Raw genomic sequence first — 20,987 nt, forward strand, 5'->3', positions numbered from 1 at the left:
TGCTGCTCTTACCTAAAGCACTAGGTGTAGGAATCATAGTAAATGAGTTTTGTAGTGCCAAGTGTTTAAAAGTTGGAGAGATGTGATCTAAGTATTGCACAGAAATTGATTAATTCACAGTTGTTGCCGAGATGTTTGAAGGAAATTGGAACTCCTCAGGTCTGCTCATTGCAAGGAGGGGAATTGAATATGGGATTACAGTCTCTTTAGAAGGAGTATTGTCATTTATTTCTTTGGAGAGCACGTGCAAACATCAAGGTTAAGGTCATAACAGTATTGTCATGTTCTCACCCCTTTCAGCCCTGGGTCTTTAAAATAAATCCACCAAGGTGAAACAGGAAACTGAGGCGAAAGTAGAAGCTGGGGTTAATTTTAACTTGATCATCTGTCTGTCATTAATGTGAGATTACGTTGCTTTCTGGTTCAGAATGCACAGAAACCTTTATTATATATTGAAGGAAGAGATTTGTTCTGTGAAGACCTTTGTGGACTCTGAGCTGTGAAATGACAGAAATGCAGTGCTTGCAAGCAGGAGTTACCCATTGCAGCACATACCTCCATCTTTGAAATAAGAGGCTTAGCATTTAATGGCTTTCATGTATGAAAAGCCTAATGTATGGCACCATACACCCAAAGATTTTTTCGTATGTGTGGAGGGGTTGCCTTCGTGGTAAAAAGGGAGAAGCGTGTGCGTCAGTGAAAAACGTGACTGGCAAAAGCGTGGTTTGTTCACTCTGCCTTCCCTAGCAAATTGCCTGAGAGTGGATCATAAACAGCGATGCATCATTACTATTATCTCCTGGTGTGACTCACTGAGTCATATATAGCAGCTCTTCTTTTGAGGAGAATTCTTACTCAGAGCAAGTGGGATGTGGAAACAAATATTAAATGTCAGACTGTTATGTCACCGGCGCATTAGAATTTCTTTCGTGACAGCTAAAAATGTCTAGAAATGGCTTGAACGGCAATGACTGCCTATATTAAGCAGGTATCATCAGGTTAAACATACTCATTAGTTTTCTCCTGAATTGGTGCTCTTCTTTTCATAGTATTTGTCTCTCTTTGGGCAAGAAGAATGTGTTTGTTAATTGCACTAGAAGATTCTTGGATATTTCAATATTTGGATTGCTGGTAATGCAAGGTAGCAGGTGGCTTTTGGAGCATGCTTTAGGCTTTTTTTACTTGGTGTTTTTAAGAGCTCTCTCCCTTTGATTGCCTAATCATGCCCCAAGTTAATTCTCTGTGATTTCTTTCTATTCTCTTTTACTTGTAAAGAAACTGCTTGTGACATCAATGTATGGCTCATAGTGTTGATCTCTTTCAAGATTATTCTGTCCTCCTTTTAATAAGATCGGCTTTCTGGAATACTAACAGAATCCTCCCTCCATATTTTGCATTAATTTAGTACCTTGAAATGTAAACTGCTTTTCTTGCCAGAGAAGACCAGCCAAGGCTTTCTTCAGGGCCTCGGTGATTGCCGCTGGACCAGCCTCTGTGTCCTTATCCCCAGATGAACTCCAGCCTGAGAATCCAGAGCTCTGTTTTTCTGGTGCTGTTGCCAGTGTCACTTCTGTTCCATGGCCACTGATGTAGTAAAGCACCGCGTTGTTTGTTTATTTGGCTTGTATGTTGACTCAGCTTTCACTTTGAAACAGCGCTGAAGACTTCTAAATATGCACCGGGAAATAAAGCCTTCCCTGTATTCTGTAATGTTGATAATGTAGTAACAAAGCTGTGTTAGTAAAAGAAATATTCCTGTCTTCTCTTACAGGTTTTGGGATTTGAAGTTGATACGGTGAACTCTGTCCAGTTTTCAAACCACACAGGTAAAATTTTACATGTTTCTTCAGATACCCCTCTATGGTCACTCAGCTCTACTCAACATGTAGCTCACCTCATCACATGAGAGTGGAAAGGAGATTGCTCTATGTTTTCACTCACATTTTCAGGATATAGGACAGAAATGTAGTTTTCATGTTTTGATTCAAGTCTCACGGAAGTCTGTAGATTTGGGATTAGGGCATGATATGACGTGGTAATGTCCTGTTCTGCTACTTCAAAGTGTGAGTTTCTTTTGTTGGGCAGTAATCTGATTAACTCAGACAGTGGAATAACACAAATAAGGTCATCTACATAGGCAGGCCTGTGAACAGGAGTCTTCAGTACTATTTGCTGTACGTTCTGGCCTTGTGACACTCATAATCATGTTACCAAGCCAAACATCAGAAGAACACCAAGCTAGATGCAATGTTTCCTCTGTTTATGTGCCCACCTGATTGCTAGCAAGTATCCTAAAATGACATTCTGAAGGGCTGAAGGGGGTGAGGGGTTAATACATTTGGGTGTATTTTTACTTGGGATCTAAGCCTGAACACGATGCACTCACATAATACTTTTAGACTTTCTAACACTCACAGTGCTAGCAGACTTTATTATGCAAAAGAAAGCTGAAATTTATTTTAGCAAGATGTTCCTATAGTGGAAGGAATTTAGTGTCACCCTGGGAAGAAGAAACAAATGCTTCAAAGTAAGCTAGCTAGAAAACCATCTCTGCTTGTTGAGGAAAGGCACAGAACAGGTAATAATTAAACAAGGGGTGCGGGTCTTTTGTGGCTCAGGCAAAAGCAGCTTATTTCGCTTGTACCCTTTGACACTGTACAAAGGTTCTTTCGTGTTACTGAGATACTTGGATGTGACTCGTGTTCCCTTAACATACTTAGTTTTGGAGTTTGGGATTTTTTTATTGTTCAGTTTTTTTGATGGCTAGGTAAAACTGTTGCAATCTTCCAGAAATGAAATTTCACATGAAATACTCAGCACTAAAAATGGAGGAGCACCTGTTGTTTGTTGGCTTTCAGTTTCAAGACTAAATCAGCTTTATAGGGCATTAAAAGACCTTAATAGAGATGTGTCTGAAAGTAGGAGAACTACATTACCAATCGGATGATTTTTTTATTTTTATTTTTTAAATAGTATCACAGCTGAAGAAAGGTTGTCAGTGCTTCATTCAAGGGTTGGCAGACAATAAAGACAGAAAAAGAAACAACAAATTAGTGATTCGCCCCCCCCCCCAAGAAGACCTAAATGAACATCCCCAAAACAAAAATGTCTCAAAGTTCACAAGTCTAAAATATTTGCAACTTTTATTTTGTCTCCAGATGTTTAGGAGTCACATTATTATTTTTTTTCTGTTATCTTGGTTGTCTTAGTAAATGTGTTAAAAAATCCCAAAGTTTACTGTGCAGCCTCATGACTTTGGGAAGCAAAGCTTCCAGAAGAAAAATCAGGATATGGTAAGTGTTTGGCACTTGCCAAGTGTGAGTAAAAGGAGATGATATGTAGAAGTATTGGTTATCTGGCTGAAAGAGGAAGGAGTAGAAAAGAAAGGAAGGGCACACGCTCCCTTTTATGGCAGGTCTAGTTTTCTAACACTGTGGGGTTTTTATTAAATCCTTTTCTTAAATTGCAGGATAGATTTCAGTGGCTTTTTGCCTCCTCTTTGAGAGAGGCATGTAGGAACATGCAGTGTCCTCAGACTAAGACTTTTCCAGGCTTGAACATCTATGCCTGCCTGCACACAAACCTGCGCTGGTACCTGCAGATCCATGTACATGCAGTCTGTGCTGCTGTAGGGATCAGTGAACAGAAACTGCCCTGTTGGACCATGGTGTTGCGTCTGGAGCAGTGCCACAGTACATTGGAATCATGTCCTGGATGAACTGGTGAAGACAACTTGGTTTTCCTACAAGAACAGGTTCTTATGAGAACCCTTTTTGCAGTCAGCACTAAAGCTGAAAGACAAATGTTTGCTTCAAAAAATCTGTAAACTCCTGTTTCTAAAAGAATGTGACATACCAGAGGGGGTAGCACAGGATGTGAGGTTTTGGACACGACATTCTTTCTTTCCCCATCCCTGTCTTTAGACTTGGTCTTGTCAGCAAAAGATGAAATGCAGAGAGAATTCATGACTAACGGGCTTTCTTTGGTGAATCATTATTGCGCTCTTTTGCCCTGTTTTTAAATTAGTAAGATACCAGAGGCCTATTTCTGCTGACTCCTGCTCAGAAAATTCAGCTTTCTTTAGTCTCTGATAATCCTGAAATTGAGAAAATGTGCTTTAAATCAGTCCCCTTGGGAGAACAGTTTGTCATGTTGCTTGGTGAAGAACTTTTATGATTAGAGTGACTCACCCTTGAATGGCATCATGTTTCACATACAAATAAAAGAAGCTGTCAAGCAACCTACAAAGGTTCTGTGCTTTTTTTTTCTATTTTACTGTATTGTTTGCAGAAGCATCACATTGTCTGATGTGTAAAAATAAAAATTACTTTTTTCTCTTTCACTGTGTCATTGATATTTTTGGGGTGCATTTTTAATTCTTCAGTGATTTGTGTTTTTGTTTTTAATTGCTAGGTTAAATGTAAGCATAAAAGGTACTTACTTTGCCATCCAAATCCTGCCTTTGAGACTATTTCAGAACAAATAGCCTGTTGGTGGGTTTTTTGGTTTGGTTTGTTTTTTGTTTTGTTGTGGTTTTTTTTCCCCTTGTTCCTTTTCTTTTTATTTTTAAGCAAAGCATTTTTGACTTCCACTTAGTGGGTGTGTAGTGGGTGGTTGGGTTGACTGGTAGGTCTAACACATGAGAAATTATGATTGTTGATGTGATTCTTCGCAGTCTGCTGCCCATATGCAGTCATTCACACCTGTGCAGTGGGGGACAAAAACTCCACTCATGCATAACACTGGTAGTATTTTACTCCCACACTGACCAACTGTGAGAAATCCCTTGGAGAACTTAGTACTTTAGTATTTCAGGTTTTGTTGAAGGCCTCCTGCTAGCTGAGGATTAAGTCCCGTGTTTAGACCAGGTCTTCTGCCAGAGTTTGCGTGTGAATTTTGTGATGCAGCTGGGCCCAGATTACCTTCCCATCATGTGCCTTAAATGCTAGATCCTTCTTCCTTTTTTCCCACATAAAGTACTTGGTTACTGAAGCCACCTGGAATAGTTTTGCAGAGAGCACCACAGGAGGTGGTGGTGAACAGAATGTTCAGGGTTGGAAAACAAAGAAATCTTACATGCTTTGGTATACTTAAGTGGTAAGGGGTTTTTTGGTTTTTTTTGGTTTAGGTTTTTTTGGGGGGGAAGTGTTACTTGTTTTTGTCTCATTTGTTGTTTTTTTTTCTTCTGCTATGCCTGGGAATTTTTATCTTTCTTTTTTTCCCTGTTTTTGGAAGCAATTAAGAGGCTTAAATACATTCCAAAGGAGGCAAAAAAACACCAGTGGAGGAAAGCAGGAAAGAAAAGTATGTAAATTAATCTTGGGTGCAGTATTAGCTGCCTCTCTTGGTTTTGGTTTTTTCTAATGTATACATTTATCATTTTAGAGGGATAAGTGACAACAGGCATCATCATATCTTACCTGTTTTTCGTTCCCAGATCTGCAAATACGTAACATTTAATTCCAATAAAAAGCCATAAAGCATATATGCAGAAGGGGTATAAAATGTTTAAATTTTTATGCTTATCTATGTGTTAAAAACTATTACTGATCTGGGAGAATAATGCAGTCTGTCTGAGCCAAGAGCAGTTTTGGAGAGCTGTATCATGATTTGCAGTGTTCTCTGCTCTCTCAGTCCAGCACTAAGGGGAATTATTTCGTAGTTTGGTAAGCAAAGCAAGGAAGACTCAGCTTTCTCCCTCTGTGGAAGATGCAAGCCAAGATCTAACCTTAATATCCAAAATAAAAGAGTAATAATTTGATCCAGCTGCTATGCCTAACCGACTCTGTAGTCTCCAAATGGGATGCAGTTGTTTTGCCAAGTACAAACTCGAAACTCATTCTTTAGCTTTCTTGGCTGTGGTTCTTGTATGATGTGTGCAAATAGTCAGGTACTGTGAGACTTTAAACATCTGTATTATTGAGTGCCACAGTGGAAATATTACTGCAGACCAGGAGCTGGAGTAAGAAGGCAGTTTAACAGAAGGTTTTAAGTTTTGTCTTGCTGTTTTTCAGATATTCATGATTAATGTAGGCATAGGGATAACACTGAGAGACTGAGAGAGTTGGTGCTGTTCAGCCTGGAGAAGAGAAGCTCCAGGGGAACTTAATTGCAGTCTTCCAGTTCCTGAAGGAGTCCTACAGGAAAGCTGGGGAGGGACTTTTTACAAGGGCAGGTAGCTATAGAACAAGGGGTAACAGTTTTAAACTGGAAGAGGGTAGATTTAGACTGGATATTAGGAAGAAATTCTTTACTGTGAGGGTTGTGAGACACTGGCACAGGTTGCCCAGGGAAGTTGTGGATGGCCCCTCCTTGGAAGTATTCAAGGCCAGGTTGGACAGGGCTTTGGGCAACCTGGTCTGGTGGGAGGTGTCCCTGCCCATGGCAGGGGGTTGGACTGGATGAGCTTTAAGGTCCCTTCCAACCCAAACCATTCAATGATTTCTAGCAAGCTGACTTTCTCTTAGGTCTTGCAAGGCAGCTCTGGGCCGTCAAATGTGTTCATTGCCAGCTGAATTCTCATGTCTAGTTGAGGAAGGTTGCGATTCCTTGCTATCATCCTTGGCTCCAGCCATTCTTATACTTTCCCTTGAAGCTGATTTGACCTCACTTGTTTAAGCTTGCTGTTGGCATTCCCTCCTAACTAGTTTTGGATGTAGGGCTATGCAGTGGAGTTTTTTTGACCACACGGTATTGATCTGTATTTTTGCTCAACGTTACCCCCATGTCTTCCCCTTTCAAGACAGTCCCTCTTCCCACCTTTAGTTAGTGAAACCCTTTTTGAGCGTGAGTAACTGGCTTTGTCCTCTGTCCCTCTACAGAGGCTGCTCTTTGGTTGTGTGTTCCACTGGGAGAGTAAGATAAATGCAGGCTCTTAGGGTTTGCCCCTTGTCCATTAAGTTACATAAAGTTACCCTGGGGAATGGGCCTAGGGTCGTTTCCATCTTGCTGCCAGTTTTGATTTTGTTTTTCTTACTATTTGAATATAATTCAACTCCTAGTGAAATCACAGTTCTCTGCAGATCCAGTGAAGACATTGCCTTTTTTCTTCTGTCTGAGTAGCTCGGGCTTCCCTGGAACTTTTTTTTTCCCTCCAGCTATCGTGTGATTTAGACTTTGGGTTGTATTACACGTTACCAGGTGGTAAAAGGAATCCTCTGGATACCCTTGGAAGTCATTAATACAGAGTTTGGACAATGTCTCTGCCTCATGTGGGTAACTTAACAATTCCTGAGCTAAGCTGGGCTGCTACCTAACACATTTTTTTTTTTTCATATTTGTTTCCCTCCCTTAGTGATGGATCAGTGTGACCCGGACCCTGTGTATTGACTGTTTAAGACAGCTTGACATGAGAAGATGAACTTTTAGTTACGTAGTATATATGCAAGGTCCCTTTGTAGGAATCACTCCCGAAAGTATCTAGATTGAAGAATCTATTGTAGTTATTTTTATGGCCATGTAAGATGAATGGCTGCTTTTCTGCCATCTGACCTCAATTCTGGGTGAAAACTGCACTCAGCTTCCTTGATGGGCAAAATGGAATAAAAAGGACTCTGTTGTGTCCCTGTAGGAACTGGCTTTGCAGTCCTAATAGAATAAGAGATTCAGGGAAGAGGAGAAGGCAGATTATTTCTCTCTGAAGCTGCAGATGTGTTACATAAGCTGAATACTTGAGTTGTAGTCAAGGGTTCCTCATATACTTGGGGCTACATGTGTGCCTAAGTGTTAGGCGCCGCAGTTTTGGGTATCGCTGTGTTCTGCCGTGGAACTACAGCCTTAATCTATGGGAGTCCCTTGCTTTCTTCCCTCTGTTTCTTCACAGAGACTTTTAAAAAAGAGAGAACTGGGGAGAGAACTGTAGTGGCTGATGTGAGTCAGTCCCCCAGCCAGCTGGCAGCAAGTTGTCTTGTAGAGTCTAGGCCTTTGTAAGCTGAGGAGAACAAAATGATCCATCTGCTCTCTCTACTGTGGGTGTATTTGCATTCATAAGAAGGAAAACTGAAAAATGTGCTTATCCTGGGCTCTAGGGACCTTTTGGCAGTTACTCTAATAACACAGTTTAGAGTGATAATCAAAGCCAACAGTTTTTATCACAGAATCTTCTAACTCCAAGAGCAGAAGTTAAAACAAAACAAATAGCATTGTGTTCACAGGGGAGTGGTGTGTAAGGAGATGCCTCATTTAACATTTTACTTTTCCTTTTTCCAGTTAATAAAAACATAACCTTTTTAACAATCTCTGAATTGTTGGCAGAGTTAAATTGTGGGTGCTTCATGTAATATCCTGGAGAAGGCCCCATTCTTATATACAGGGGAGTAATGGCTGCCATATGGGCTGACTTTGATGAAAAGGTGCAAGGTGTATTTACAGCTTTCATCAACAGTTTAGAGTCTGTCAAGGAAGATTTTTTTTTTCCCTTGAGACTGGCTGCCATGGACCTTCATTCATTATTTGCTGAAATCAGTTCAGCTTTTCCTGAGCAACCTTCAACTTCCATCTGCTTCTCGGCCAAGAACCATTGGCTTGTAATTAATTGAAGGATAAGAGTTTATGGGTTTTATCTGTCTGTTTATAGTATCTTTCTGATACTAATTTGCCTCCTCCAGGATCTTTAGCATTACAATTCTGCTATTTTTGGAAGCAAATCTGTCAGATGACATTGTAAGTTCAGCGCATCCATGAGAGTGGATGTGGAGAGTGCTGTGGTCACTCTATTTGTTACATGCAAGTCCCAGTGAACACTATCTGATGGGTGCAGCAATGCTGCATGCCTGTATCCAGACAAATCCACAAGCCTTGTTTTAAGCTTGTCACCTAGCTGTCAATCTTGTTTTCCTTTTATTTTTTAGTATACAGTAACAAAAGTAGATTATACTGATACTTTCTCCCATTGAAGTCTGAAACATGTGTAGAGAGGGACAAACATAAGAAAGGGATAGTTGTATAGGCTCCATGGGAAAACTTTCAGGAACTTGCTTGTGCTCTGCTTGATTTTCTGCTAAATGGACAATTTAGTGTAGTCACTCCAGTTCCTTTGGGAAACAGAAGGTGCTAAGAAGAAGTTGAGCACATACCTGTTCTGCTGATAGTAGCTTTCATTTAGCAACAGCATTTTACAGAAAAGGCAGTGGAAATGCTTTCTGATGCTAATATCTGATACGTTTCCTCCAAGTGTGTAATATGTGCGATGCTAAATAAAAAGTCTAGCTCTTGAAAAATTAACTAGCATTTACTTTGCAGGTTATGCCCACTGGAAGGGTCAGGTGTTAAATTCAGATGAACTTCATGAACTGTATGAAGGACTTAAGCTGAACAAGGTTAACCGGTACGATTATGTACTCACAGGTAAGAAGAGCTTGTTCCTTGGAGTTGCCATGAGATGTAAGTAAAAGTAAAGATCTATAAACCATATCCCTCCTTATTCCAAACCAAGCTATTTATTATGAAGACATGAGTTTAACCCTTTGCAGTACTGGCACTCTGTGCCCCTTAACCCCATTTGCAGTACTGGCACGCTGTGATTTTAAGCACAGTTATCTGTCCTTGTTTTTTTTCTACTTGATCTTCAAGAGGTGGTGGTTTGCATACAGAGCAAAGTATAAGCAGGGTTGGATTTTGGTTTTGACTCTGTCATATCTTGATTTTTCTCTCGTGTTACTATGTAGGTCCTCTGAATGGATACAGTTCTGCAGGACATCATGACTGTGCAGTGTTTTCCTTTGCTTGTCACTAGGTGCAATGCATTTGTAAATATAGGCAGGGAGCTTCTTTATAGAAAAGAGGGATGTGTGCAGTTTTTATTAAAAACTTTCTCATCTAATTCGTGCTTCTCAAGTGTAGATTACTGATTGGGTTTGACCTCAGTAAGAGCTATGCATCTAGTTTAGATTACAGTTTCATTTTTTTGTAGCAGTGAACAGTCACTTTGTAAAGATAAACAGAAATATCACCAGATTTGATTGATTTAATGGCTTCGATGTGTGTTTTATACACGGCCCTTCATGTATAACATACTTAAATGGATTTTTAAGGTTATATCTGTAGTTGTGCAAACACTATCTGAATTTGTCTTCCACCTATTATTCTTGAATGAAATACTGAAGCGCCTTTGTTCTAAAAATGGATTGTTCCAAAGAATGAGAAGTATGCAGCGTTCCTGTCCAAAATGTAAAAAAAAAAAACCCAAGTGTTCATGAAAATAGACTTAAAGTCTTTTTTTTTTTCTCCGCAAAGGGTATACAAGAGACACATCGTTTCTTGCAATGGTGGTGGATATTGTCCAGGAGTTGAAGCAACAGAATTCTAACCTAGTATATGGTAAGGATGTATTGTATCATTGTGTACGCCCACCATTTTCACATTTTAGAATGAAAACGCTGGTCTGATGGTACCTAGCATTTCACAACCCTCCTGTGCTCTGACTTGCTGGGACCAGCTGTGGAAGCTCCTGTGAAGTTTCATTTCAGCTTTGCTTCAGTCTTGAGGGAGTTGCTTTTTTTTTTTACCTTACTGATTTTATGCCTTTCAGTCTGTTTCTTGTATTATTCTGTGAAAAGGAGAACGTGCCTTGAGTATTGTCTGTATCAAAGAAAGGCTTGTAAAATCCCAGTGGCTGCTGCTGTTCTTAGTTCAGAGGCACAGGCTCTAAGTGCTGAAAGCTGAAACCTCTCCTTGATTTCCAAGTCGGTCAAAAGCAGGATAGACTCTCCTGTATTGCCCTGCCATGATTTTGTGTTACATCCCAGAAGTGTCTTACTATGCTTGCACTCCAAGGCTTTTTTAACTCTGATGCCCTCTGCTAGGATTACCTAGGATAACTCGGAGAGCAACAGTCTCTAGCAACTGCTATCTCTAACATGTGATGTCAGGCTTAAACCTGTCACAAAAGATTCTCCTTTTCCTTCCTGACTGAGCGTTTCAGGACTTTTGAACATAACCAGCATAGGCTTTTGTTGAGCAAAATGCTTGGAGTGACAGGGCAAAGTCAGTGGGGATTTAGTGGGATGAAAAGCTGTAAATGATCATTTGCACCTGTCATCTTCAGATTCAGTAAACTGTGTCATCAGGAAACATCTAGAATGATTCACAGGATTTGCAAGGTGTAATACTGTGGAGTGTCATATCTGACTTAAAGTTAACAAAGTACAGTTCTCACTTAAAAAAATGTAGCAGAGAGATCTTCATGAGCTTGGGTTTTGTTGCTTTTTAGCCTTTAACACTGTTGCATTGTCAGGTTCTCCAGAGCCTTGCACTAGTAAGTGAAAGCTAAAAACTGTTGGAGCATGAGCAGAAAGAAACATCTTGCTGTATAGAACAAGAAGGAAGTGGTCAGATGGCGAGAAGACAGCAAGGCTTCTGAGATCCTTTGTATTTAATAAATAGATTATAATGTAAGGAAAACGCTTTTAAAATATAAACCAAATTGTTGTCTTTTTACTCACAGAAACTTCCTTAAATATTGATTGGACATTGATACTTTTGGATTTGTATTTCTTTTTTATCTTGCTAAAAGCTCTTTTAATACAATGAACAATGTTCCTTTTTAAAGTACACGGCTAAGCTGTTTCCATTCACACTTTGAAACTGAGGGCATTTGGAATATGTTGTCGATACTGCGCATGATTCAGAACCTGTGCCAAATGTGTGTTAAACTTGTACTTGGTGCAATAACATTATGTACTTTGGCATGGATTTTCTTCTTGTTTCATCATAGTACAAGTAATTTTTATGTGTACACACAGCATTTTGGTGTGTACATTTGGCATGTATAGTTTTATGCTACAGTAAAAACAGGACTCTTCACAGCTATTAGCTTCTCACATGTGTCTTCCCCACCATACTCCTATTACCTAATTTGGGGTTGGGTTGTGAAGGAGAGGGCTCTCTGCATTTTCCGTAACAAAAGCCCTTTCACTCCTAGGAGGCAGACTCTCTCATCCTCATCACCTCCAGACATAACATGCAAGCAGGTAGAAGAAGGTGACTACAACCATCTGACAGTTATTTAAGACGCATGGCCTAGTCTTTCAGAGTTGGCAGGCACCAGTTATACCTTTCTGGTTGAGTGTTCTGGAGAAGCTGAGTGAGCATATGAGCTATCAGGTGCTCAGTGCTATTACATAGCCACTACTGTTACCTAAAACTTTTCTGTCCCACCAGGGTGTCTATGACTGTTCCCCGTTTCTAAAGCTAGATTTATTCTGTTACAGTATGCGATCCAGTGATGGGTGACAAATGGAATGGAGAAGGCTCTATGGTTAGTACTTAGCTGTTTGGATTTTCTACATAGTGAATATTTGCTATATAAAGATTTACTCACTTTTAAACACCAAAACTAAACTACATTACCTAACCATGGCTTTGGATCCCAGCATCAAGTAAGTTTGTACTTTAATTTCCTGTATTTGAGTTTAGTATCTGGGAAGAACAATGGGAAGCACAGCCCTGGGATTATTTCTAACTCTCTGCTGAGACAACATGTGGAATACAGACTGTCCACAGGAAAATATCCCCCTGTTGCCCCTCCTTGTCTCACTGGAGTTCCCTCCTCTTCTGTCAAGAGCTCTGTTTTGGCTGGTAGCCTGGCTGGTACTGTCAGTGGTAGTGTGATTTGACATACCACTTGAACCTAAATGAAGATGACCTATTTCGTGTGAGATCCAGCAGCTGTTAGGCATTGGGCTCTGATCAGTGACAGAAAGGTTCAGTGTGCCAGTACCAGGCTGCATACTGACAAAGAAATGTCCCCTTTTGATCAAAACTAGCAAATAATTTTAGTAAAAATGCAATGTGGGAAAACTTCAGCAATAATATTTTATGTTTTCTTCTGCCTTAGCTAGTCATGCACTATGAATTCGTCTTTGTCCTTGTACCTTTTTACAGTTTACCTGCCATAAAACATCACATGAAATAGCCCTTAGTAATAAATTTGCCATTGCTTTTGTGTTCTATTATTTCATTTTCTGTCTATTGCAATATTTATTGTCCTTGGCTTTTTCCTAACAAGGCAGAGATCTAATGACTGTCACCTTTCAAAGCCTTAGTTCTTGGGAGTTCTAACCATGGGCTTACCTGTGGCTTTTTGGTGGAAGACAAAGTAGTTGGAAGAAAAGGAGAAAATTTAACATGAAACATACCAACTCATTCCTGCCATAAAAAGTAATAAAATTACTATTTAAAATGCCTTAGTTTAGCTGTGACCTAGTCTTGCATTTCTGTCTATAAAGGCAGAGTCCCTGTGAGATCAACATTTCACCGTGACTGCATGAGTGAGCTCAATATCAGTATGACAGGTGTTCTGATAGCACCTGGTGGTCAACACTGGTGGGGTTGTACCTATCGCTGGTACAGTTGCAATGGGAGACAGTAACAGCATGGGCATGTGTATATATGCACCCTGCCCTGGGTTGCTTATAAGCCTAGCAGAGAAAATAAACTAGGGATAAAAGGGGGTATTAATCCTGATTTAACAAATGGGGTTCTTCCAAAGAATATCAGCTACTAGTAAACAATGAACTTTATTAAAGATTTTGTAAATTGAGTTACAGCAAGACTCAGGATGGTGAGGTGACCTCTGTACCCATCTAACCAGAACTCCTAGCTGAGCTCCAGTATGTGCCAAAGCAGCTGGCACTTTTCAGCTCTGAGTCTGAAGAGCACACAGGCTGGTGGGCTCCTGCTACATCTTAGTGCGTGCTTAGGCAGCTTATCTCCCTGTGCTGATGGGCTGTATTTAGCTAACGAAGATGAGACAGAGATGGAACAGGAAAGTGGAAAGGGGAGCATTGGCCCTCATTGTTTGAAGAGCTGATCCTGCAGGCAGTGAAGTGTGCTTGCGGTTTGTTAGACTTGGGTGCAACACAAGCAGAATATTTTAATGTACTGAACAAATTACAAATCTGATTCCTGTTCACACACATTAATGTACAGCACACCCTAGAAATGCTGCACTGATAGAAGGAGACAAAATAACACATAGCGTGAAAGTTACTTGTTCCTGAGCCCTGCAGTGCAATACGATTAATGTGGGTGCATGTCGGCGCAGCAGTAGACCCATGTACTGTTGTGTCACCTAGGTGAGAGGGACCCCAAAAGCTCCTCATCAAGGAACCACATCCTTTTAATGCTGCCAGTTTAGGCCTGTCTGTTTAGCTGTGCTTCCCATCACCTCCAGTGAAAGAAAGGCTGTTGGCTGTGCTGTCACCAGCCAGAGAATGTGCTGCCACTTCAGTTACTGCTGCATAACAGTACACTGGGAGTTGTAAGGCTACTCAGTGACAGGATGAATGGTAGTTCAGGGAAGGAGCATTGCACTCCTGCATCTTGGATGCTGCTGACAACATTTCATACTGTTTCTTCTCCCCTAGTATGTGCCAAAGGATCTCCTCCCAGTGTACAGGGACAAAGTTGTACCTGTTGCTGATATAATTACTCCTAACCAGTTTGAAGCTGAGTAAGTACCTGTTTCCTTTTATAGCCAAATAAACTTGGGGATAAAAACAGGGGAGACTGATACCAATCTTTATCTGAATACTGTGTGTCTGTGCACATAACTTTTAAAGACAGTGGCCTGGTATGGCAGACCACATAGCTACAAACCATTTAGGTCTAGATGATGCAGTCCAGGTTTTCCTGCTTTCAAGGAGTAAACAAAGCAGTCATTGCCTGGAGAACTTGTGCTTTTTTAAGATTTCTGTTTCATTCTCAGGTTACTCACGGGCAGGAAGATTCACACAGAAAAAGAAGCTTTAGAGGTAAGTAGGCAAAGGTTAGGATGTGTAAGATCTCTTGCTGTATTCCTGCCTGCAGTGCTGCAGTTTGCTGTTTGTCTTTAACCTTAAAGTCACTTTGGCCTCTATTCTTTCTCCCCATTTATCACTAAAGCTTGTGCACTCTAGGCAAAAAGCACTTTCTGTTGTAGTGTCAGGCTTCTGAAGAAACTTCCCAAAAGAGCTACAGAGAAAGGCATAACAGTGGTAGTGAGGAGATCTCTGAGAGCTTGTTTTCCTGCAGTGTAAGAAGGGCAGCAGCAGCAGCACATGAGGCAAATAACCACACACTGTCAGCGCTGTGGAAATGCTCTGGTTGGGGCGAAAACCCGAGGTGACCCTAGGCATTAGAAACCTGCTTGAGTTGCTCCCTCTGCTGTCCACATGTGAGTCGTGCAACAGCCATGCTGAGTGCTAAGGCAGACGTTTCTCACTTTCCCATACAGACTGACTGCAGACTCTTGCAAGGATTGATTGAATACACTCCAAATCTCTTCCTGACAGTGTTTGCTGGTGCTCTGTTTTATTTTCCTTAAATTGACTCAAAGGGGATGAGACTTGGGTTGCAAAAGGACAGATTGCACAGATGAGAAACTGGACTGGGAGTGATGGCCTTCGGGTACTTCCTGGTGAAAGACTGACAAATCCCCAGCATTGATAGCTGCAGTCATCACCATACAGAGATGATAGATGGTCTGCAAATATATACTGCATTGAGGTGTAAGGATTTACCCTTTTATCCAGACTGCAGAGAATAAAAAGTGACAAGGCTTGGTGATGAAGGACAAAATAGGAATATGGTTTTACTGGTGTCTTGAGAAGGCCTGAGCTCTTTGTTTCATTGACTAGTCAAGTGCTTTCATAATGGACTGATGTTATTCCTTCTAGTTTGGTTTTGAACTTCAAAGGAACACAAAATCTTCAAACAAACAGCAGCTGCAGTGGCACCCTGGAGAGTAGCTGGGGTCCATCAGCCCAAATGTTTGTTGTTTTTTTCCTCCAGCATGTCCTGCAACATGGGTTGGTTACCATCTCTTCACAGCAGGAAGCAGTTCCAAAGATCTTAGCTCTTTTATCATCCCCTCCTGTGCCCCTCCCAATTTTACATTACGCCACTGAGCTGGGTGAGGGTGACAAACTGTGCTTCATGCCACTGACTGCTAACTACAACTCATTTCTTCTGTTCTTGTCATCACCAGTGGAACCAGTCTTGAGAACAGCACGGTTATATGAGCAGCCATTACTTTTAGGTTTGCATATTTCAGCTGCAAACACAAGTTGCATATGCTAAGCAGTTTTACAAGTTAGTTTTCTGCTTGTCTCTCTGATTCATGTGCTAGCTCATATTTGTGATAGGGTTTAAAAAATCTCTTCTGAAGGGATGGAATTATACTTAGGAATGGAAACATTTTTAAAATAGTTGCTTGCAGGATGTTATATTTTAATCTGTCTGTCTCCCCAGCTGCATGTCCTATACAGATCTATCCTTCTGAGTAATAATCCATGCTGGAATTTTTCCCTTTTGGAGATGATAGAAATTCTGGCATCGATTTCCATGGTGAAATGCATTTATTTAGTTAGACTAGTGATGACAGTATAGTCTTCTAAATAAAATTAAATATGACATCATATAAATGTAGAAGGATCTAAGACCTACAACTAGAAATACTGATGATTAGGTTCTTGGTGAATTGTGACTGAGAAATGAAATTGAGTTTAATGTTACTTCACAGTTGATTATGTCAGCATATGCTGGTGTATTTACTGCTTCGTTAAAACCCAGACGGTGTCTGTGCAGAGGTCTGACAGTTGAAGAAACTTGGAGGCTTAGACAAGAAAGAAAAGCAATAGAGAATTTAAAAAATGCCAGAAACAAATCCTTATCATTCAGCTGCCCATGAGTCATAGCTAGCCTCAGAGGATTTTTAGTTAAACTCTTCTTGGAGAATTAATATTCTGTCAGTGTTTTATGCCAGATTCATTACTGAAGCCTTTCTTCCTTCTGTGAAATCAAAATCACTTCTGTAGAAACCAATTGTGATGTCAGAAGTAAAGTATTAATGAGTTTAAGTGAGGAACACACAAAGTGGAAATACACTTGCAAAGGTACATAATTTGCAGGTTTAGTTTGGAGTTTGAAGCAGAATGAGAAAAAAAGATTGAGACAGACACACTTGTGCCTCTGATTTAGCTCTTTAAATCTTCATTTTTGTTAACTCTTGAAGTAGTGGCTAAGTAAGACTTCATGGAGTTAGTCTTTCTAGCAAGTGTTTCAAACTGCCAGCTCGTTTGCATGTTCTCGTATTCTTAGATGTTCTGAAAACATGATGCAGACAGAAATTCTTATCACAACTGGAACAGTATTCTTTCAGAGGAGCATCCAAAGATAATACAGAGACGCCTGTATATTTTAACAAGCATGTACATTTAAGTACGGAAGTTTTGATTCCCCTATTTCAAATTAATCCAACTAATTCAAGTGAATACTTTGAGTAGAAACTGGGTTTTTTTTTTCCTTTTTACCAAAGATGCCAGAAGGTGCTTGTCAAAAATTCTCAGTACTGTGAATGATGCAAGGTTTAATCAACACACACTGCAGTCACTGATTCCTGCCTTTTTGTACGTGGAAAGGTAATGGATATGCTCCATGCCATGGGACCAGAGACTGTGGTGATCACAAGCTCAGATCTACAGGCACCTCTAGGAAATGACTACCTAATTGCTCTGGGAAGCCACAGAAAAAGTAAGTCATCAATACCTTCATTAAAGTGTGTTTTCTTTTAGCCTGTTCTGTGCTTGAAGTCCCTTTATGAAGAAGTGGTTTCATCAGACCCATCTGTAGTGCACAGAAGGAGCTTAGATCCCTAGGTGAACTACTTCTACAGTAATATCAGAAGGTGGTAAGAGTGGGGCTGCTCCATGCGAGAAGACAAGCTGTGAGCTGAGCATCATCATAGCACAGGCAGAGCACTGCCCTCACCAACAGGGCTCAGGCCCACAGTATCTGAATAAGGTGAGCAGAACAGGGGTGGTGATGGCAGACAGGTCCCAATGACAGTTCAGTGATCATTGGAGAAAAGTGAGACAAGCCAGGTCTGAGATTAATCTGGAAAATCCAGTCAGTAAGTCAAGACAGCAGGTACACCTATAACATAGCTCAGGCCAAAGGTGCTTGTGCCCAGGACTGGTCTTCCTTTCAGCTCCTGAGTTAGTGGGCAGAGGGTGCTTGGGTGGAAGATGTCCTAGGTGAGATGGATCAGGGCTGTTAAAGCTCTTAGTATTGTCCCTGACAAGTAGTAGTGGTATAAAACAGGAAGTTTGAATGTTTTGAATGCTTTTATGAAAAGTTACCCTGTCCTGTTAGCAAATTGTTCCTACCTGGCAGGTTGTAAAATGTCCTTGGGCTGCTTCTTTGTATCCCCCTCTCTACCATCACCAAGACTTACTGTGTGTCTGGACTGTTGTGGGATGCTTTTATGTGAGAAGGGCTTAGTTATGTAGGATGGTATACGATCTTGTTTTCTTGTTCACCTAAGTGATCTAGATCTGTGCATCACATTCTAGTCTGCTGAGAGACAAAAAAAGTTTTGATATTTAAAACAGACTCCACTAAGAACCAGTCAATGTCACTTAGCTCTCAATACATGCCAGGTCTGGAGTAAGTCTGATCATTCCAATGGTAATTACAATATAGCACATGGATGAGATATTCTGCTCTTGTGCCTCCATGCAACCCAGAGATACTCTAGATTATGGTTTGGGATGCCCTATCTAGGATTCAGCAGTCTCTATAAATGCACTGTTTCCTGAGCAAGCCACTGCTGCTGTCTAAATGAAAATAGGTGGCTATCAATCCTTCAAGAAAATGAAGGTGCTAACTACCTGTTACCTCTTAAGTGAAATATATATAGTATATAAGTTGTAAATGCTATCCAAACTTGGCAAAGTTTTGAGAGGTTGTACCTTTTAAAAGAGCTGGTACAAAGTTTAAAACACTCCTTAGCATCCTTCTGTTCCAGACAATGAAGGAATTCAAAACTGGTGATAGCTTTTAAAAGAGAGTGAATGCTATTGTATTAATTGCTGGGTCTGTTACTTAACTGTCTATCTGTGTTGTAGCTAAAGCAGATGGTACGAAGGTGACACAGAGAATTCGAGTGGAGTCTCCTAAAGTGGATGCTGTCTTTGTTGGAACGGGAGACTTGTTCGCTGCTATGCTTTTGGCATGGACACATAAGCATCCAAACAATTTGAAGGTGTGGGAGAGATTATTTGTGTATCTGCAAGTTTAAACTATGTTTCTTTTATTTTTTAATTACTTCTAATCTATTACATTCTTTAAAGACTCTTTTCCAGTCTGGCTTTTTTCATCATCTCGGAGGGGAAAAAAAGGTAGAATTTCACTTTTGCCAAAGCATTTTAGCTTGTACAGCTTTGGACAATCACACTTCAGTTACATGGATGTTGTAATTTTGCCAAATAAGATATTGTTCTTTCAAGAGAGCAGGGCACTGCATGCATGTTTGTAATTATATTTTTTTTCCTCCTCACTTCATAATAAGCACTGGAAATAATTTATCAGATCTGGTTTTCTTTTTCTTTGCCTTAGGCACATAGAGTCCTTGATAGGGGTATATAGTTTCTGATACATACCTGCTTCAGGAGAATTACGAGAGTCTAAATTTTTTTTTCCCAAACTCTACATTATATAGTTGTCATCTTGTTTGCATCTTGTCAGTCATGTTTCCTTCTTAATATTAGTATTTCAAAACCACTACTGTTAAACTAGGCAACTGAAATTTTACTAAAACTTGCATGTATTACGCTATCACAGGTGGCATGTGAAAAGACGGTGTCAGCCATGCAACATGTTCTGCAGAGGACCATTAAGAGTGCAAAAGGTAATTCATTCAAAGCTTATTCCCTTCTTCTGTCTGGATTTGCATCAGCAGAAACATTCAGAGAGCTTTCTGAGTTTCCTGACAAAAGGCAGCCCTCAGTGCAGAAGCAGCCAGATAATTTACAGAACGAGATCTTGGTGTGTCAGTGTATATGTTCCTTACTCTGTCCTCCAAGCCTATTTTTGACAACACCCGACTGAAGATGTCACTGTTCAGCTTGTAGTGGGACTACAGTCATGCTGACTATGCCTGACTGCTTTGCTAAACAGTGGCAGAAGAACTGGAGGAAATGCTGAGTTTGAGGTGCAAGAGAGCTTCCCTTCTGAGTGTAGCTTGCTCACTTTCCTCTTGAGCCTGTGTATTTAGTATTGGGATGGGTTTATCAACTGGTAATAAACAGTCTCTTTGCTGTGTTGACTACATGAAGAGCTATTTTTTTTTTCAGCTTCTCTCCCCTTGAAGTTCCCATGCCTTTTCAGTTCCTAAGGAGATCCAGATGGGATCTGTGGGTTCTCAGAGCATGTCTGTGTCGCTTTCTAATAACAGCAGAGCTGTGTTTCTTTCCTGGAGAGAGGTGCAGAACAGGGGCAATAAGAAATCATAGTGCTGACCTGGATCTTCTGCCTTGGAAGACTCTAGCAGGGCGTAGTAAGGCAGATTGGGGGGCAGAGGAGGGTAGAAAAAATAGTGAAGCAACAGAACAATGTAACTTGTTTCTTTTTATACTGCTGATCTTAATGACATTCTGATGTCATCTTTTTAGCACAAGCTGGAGAAGAAAACAAACCAAGCTCAGCCCAGCTCGAACTGAGAATGGTCCAAAGCAAAAAGGACATAGAAAACCCAGAGATCATAGTGAAAGCCACTGTGTTATAAAGGCTGTACGTTTCCAATAACGCACAATGTATTGATGTCCTCATTTCTTTCCTGTTAATTGTAATCTTTGCCTTAGATCTGTGACAGAAACCTGACTTTCATGAAATAGTGCCCAGCATAGGCAGATATCCACTCTCAAACATATGTGCTGGCCTTGCTCAGTTTTAAAAACAAAACAGTTAGTGTGCATTGAAGCATATTACCAGGTATCAAAATGGCTGTCAAATTCACTTAGTCTGTGTGTTACCCAGGGCAAGAGAGTGCAATGTTCCTGCCTTGCCAAAGACTTTAGGTGTGAATTTGCTAATGGAATGCTTGACTGACTGGAAAATATATTTCAAGATAGCCAATGGAGCTGGCTCCATGCTCCCTTTTCCTGGAGATAGCTGGTTACCTACTCAGGTATTCAGTGTCTCAGCTGCTATGAAATTAAGCAGGGTTA

General features: G+C 40.5%; 1 protein-coding gene across 1 annotated transcript; it reads left to right on the forward strand.

Annotated features, from left to right (window-relative positions):
- Positions 1-1,760: 1,760 nt before the first annotated feature.
- Positions 1,761-20,562, forward strand: PDXK (pyridoxal (pyridoxine, vitamin B6) kinase). Its single transcript, XM_010180994.1, has 10 exons — positions 1,761-1,826; positions 9,241-9,345; positions 10,234-10,317; positions 12,210-12,256; positions 14,367-14,452; positions 14,708-14,753; positions 17,400-17,511; positions 18,888-19,024; positions 19,603-19,669; positions 20,433-20,562. Exons 3-10 carry the CDS (start codon positions 10,263-10,265, stop codon positions 20,543-20,545), a joined length of 663 nt encoding a protein of 220 aa, XP_010179296.1. The 5' UTR covers positions 1,761-1,826; positions 9,241-9,345; positions 10,234-10,262; the 3' UTR covers positions 20,546-20,562.
- Positions 20,563-20,987: the final 425 nt, after the last annotated feature.

This window comes from Mesitornis unicolor, unplaced genomic scaffold (genome assembly GCF_000695765.1).
Source record: "Mesitornis unicolor isolate BGI_N332 unplaced genomic scaffold, ASM69576v1 scaffold21803, whole genome shotgun sequence".
NCBI classification, from domain to species: Eukaryota; Metazoa; Chordata; class Aves; order Mesitornithiformes; family Mesitornithidae; genus Mesitornis; species Mesitornis unicolor.

What these genes read in the sequence shown, in the direction of transcription:
- PDXK (XM_010180994.1), top strand. Translation starts at nt 10,263, where the DNA reads ATGGTGGTGGATATTGTCCAGGAGTTGAAGCAACAGAATTCTAACCTA. An exon ending in GAATTCTAACCTAGTATATG is followed by an intron (nt 10,318 to 12,209) that starts GTAAGGATGTAT and finishes ATTCTGTTACAG; the next exon opens with TATGCGATCCAGTGATGGGT. An exon ending in GGAATGGAGAAGGCTCTATG is followed by an intron (nt 12,257 to 14,366) that starts GTTAGTACTTAG and finishes CTTCTCCCCTAG; the next exon opens with TATGTGCCAAAGGATCTCCT.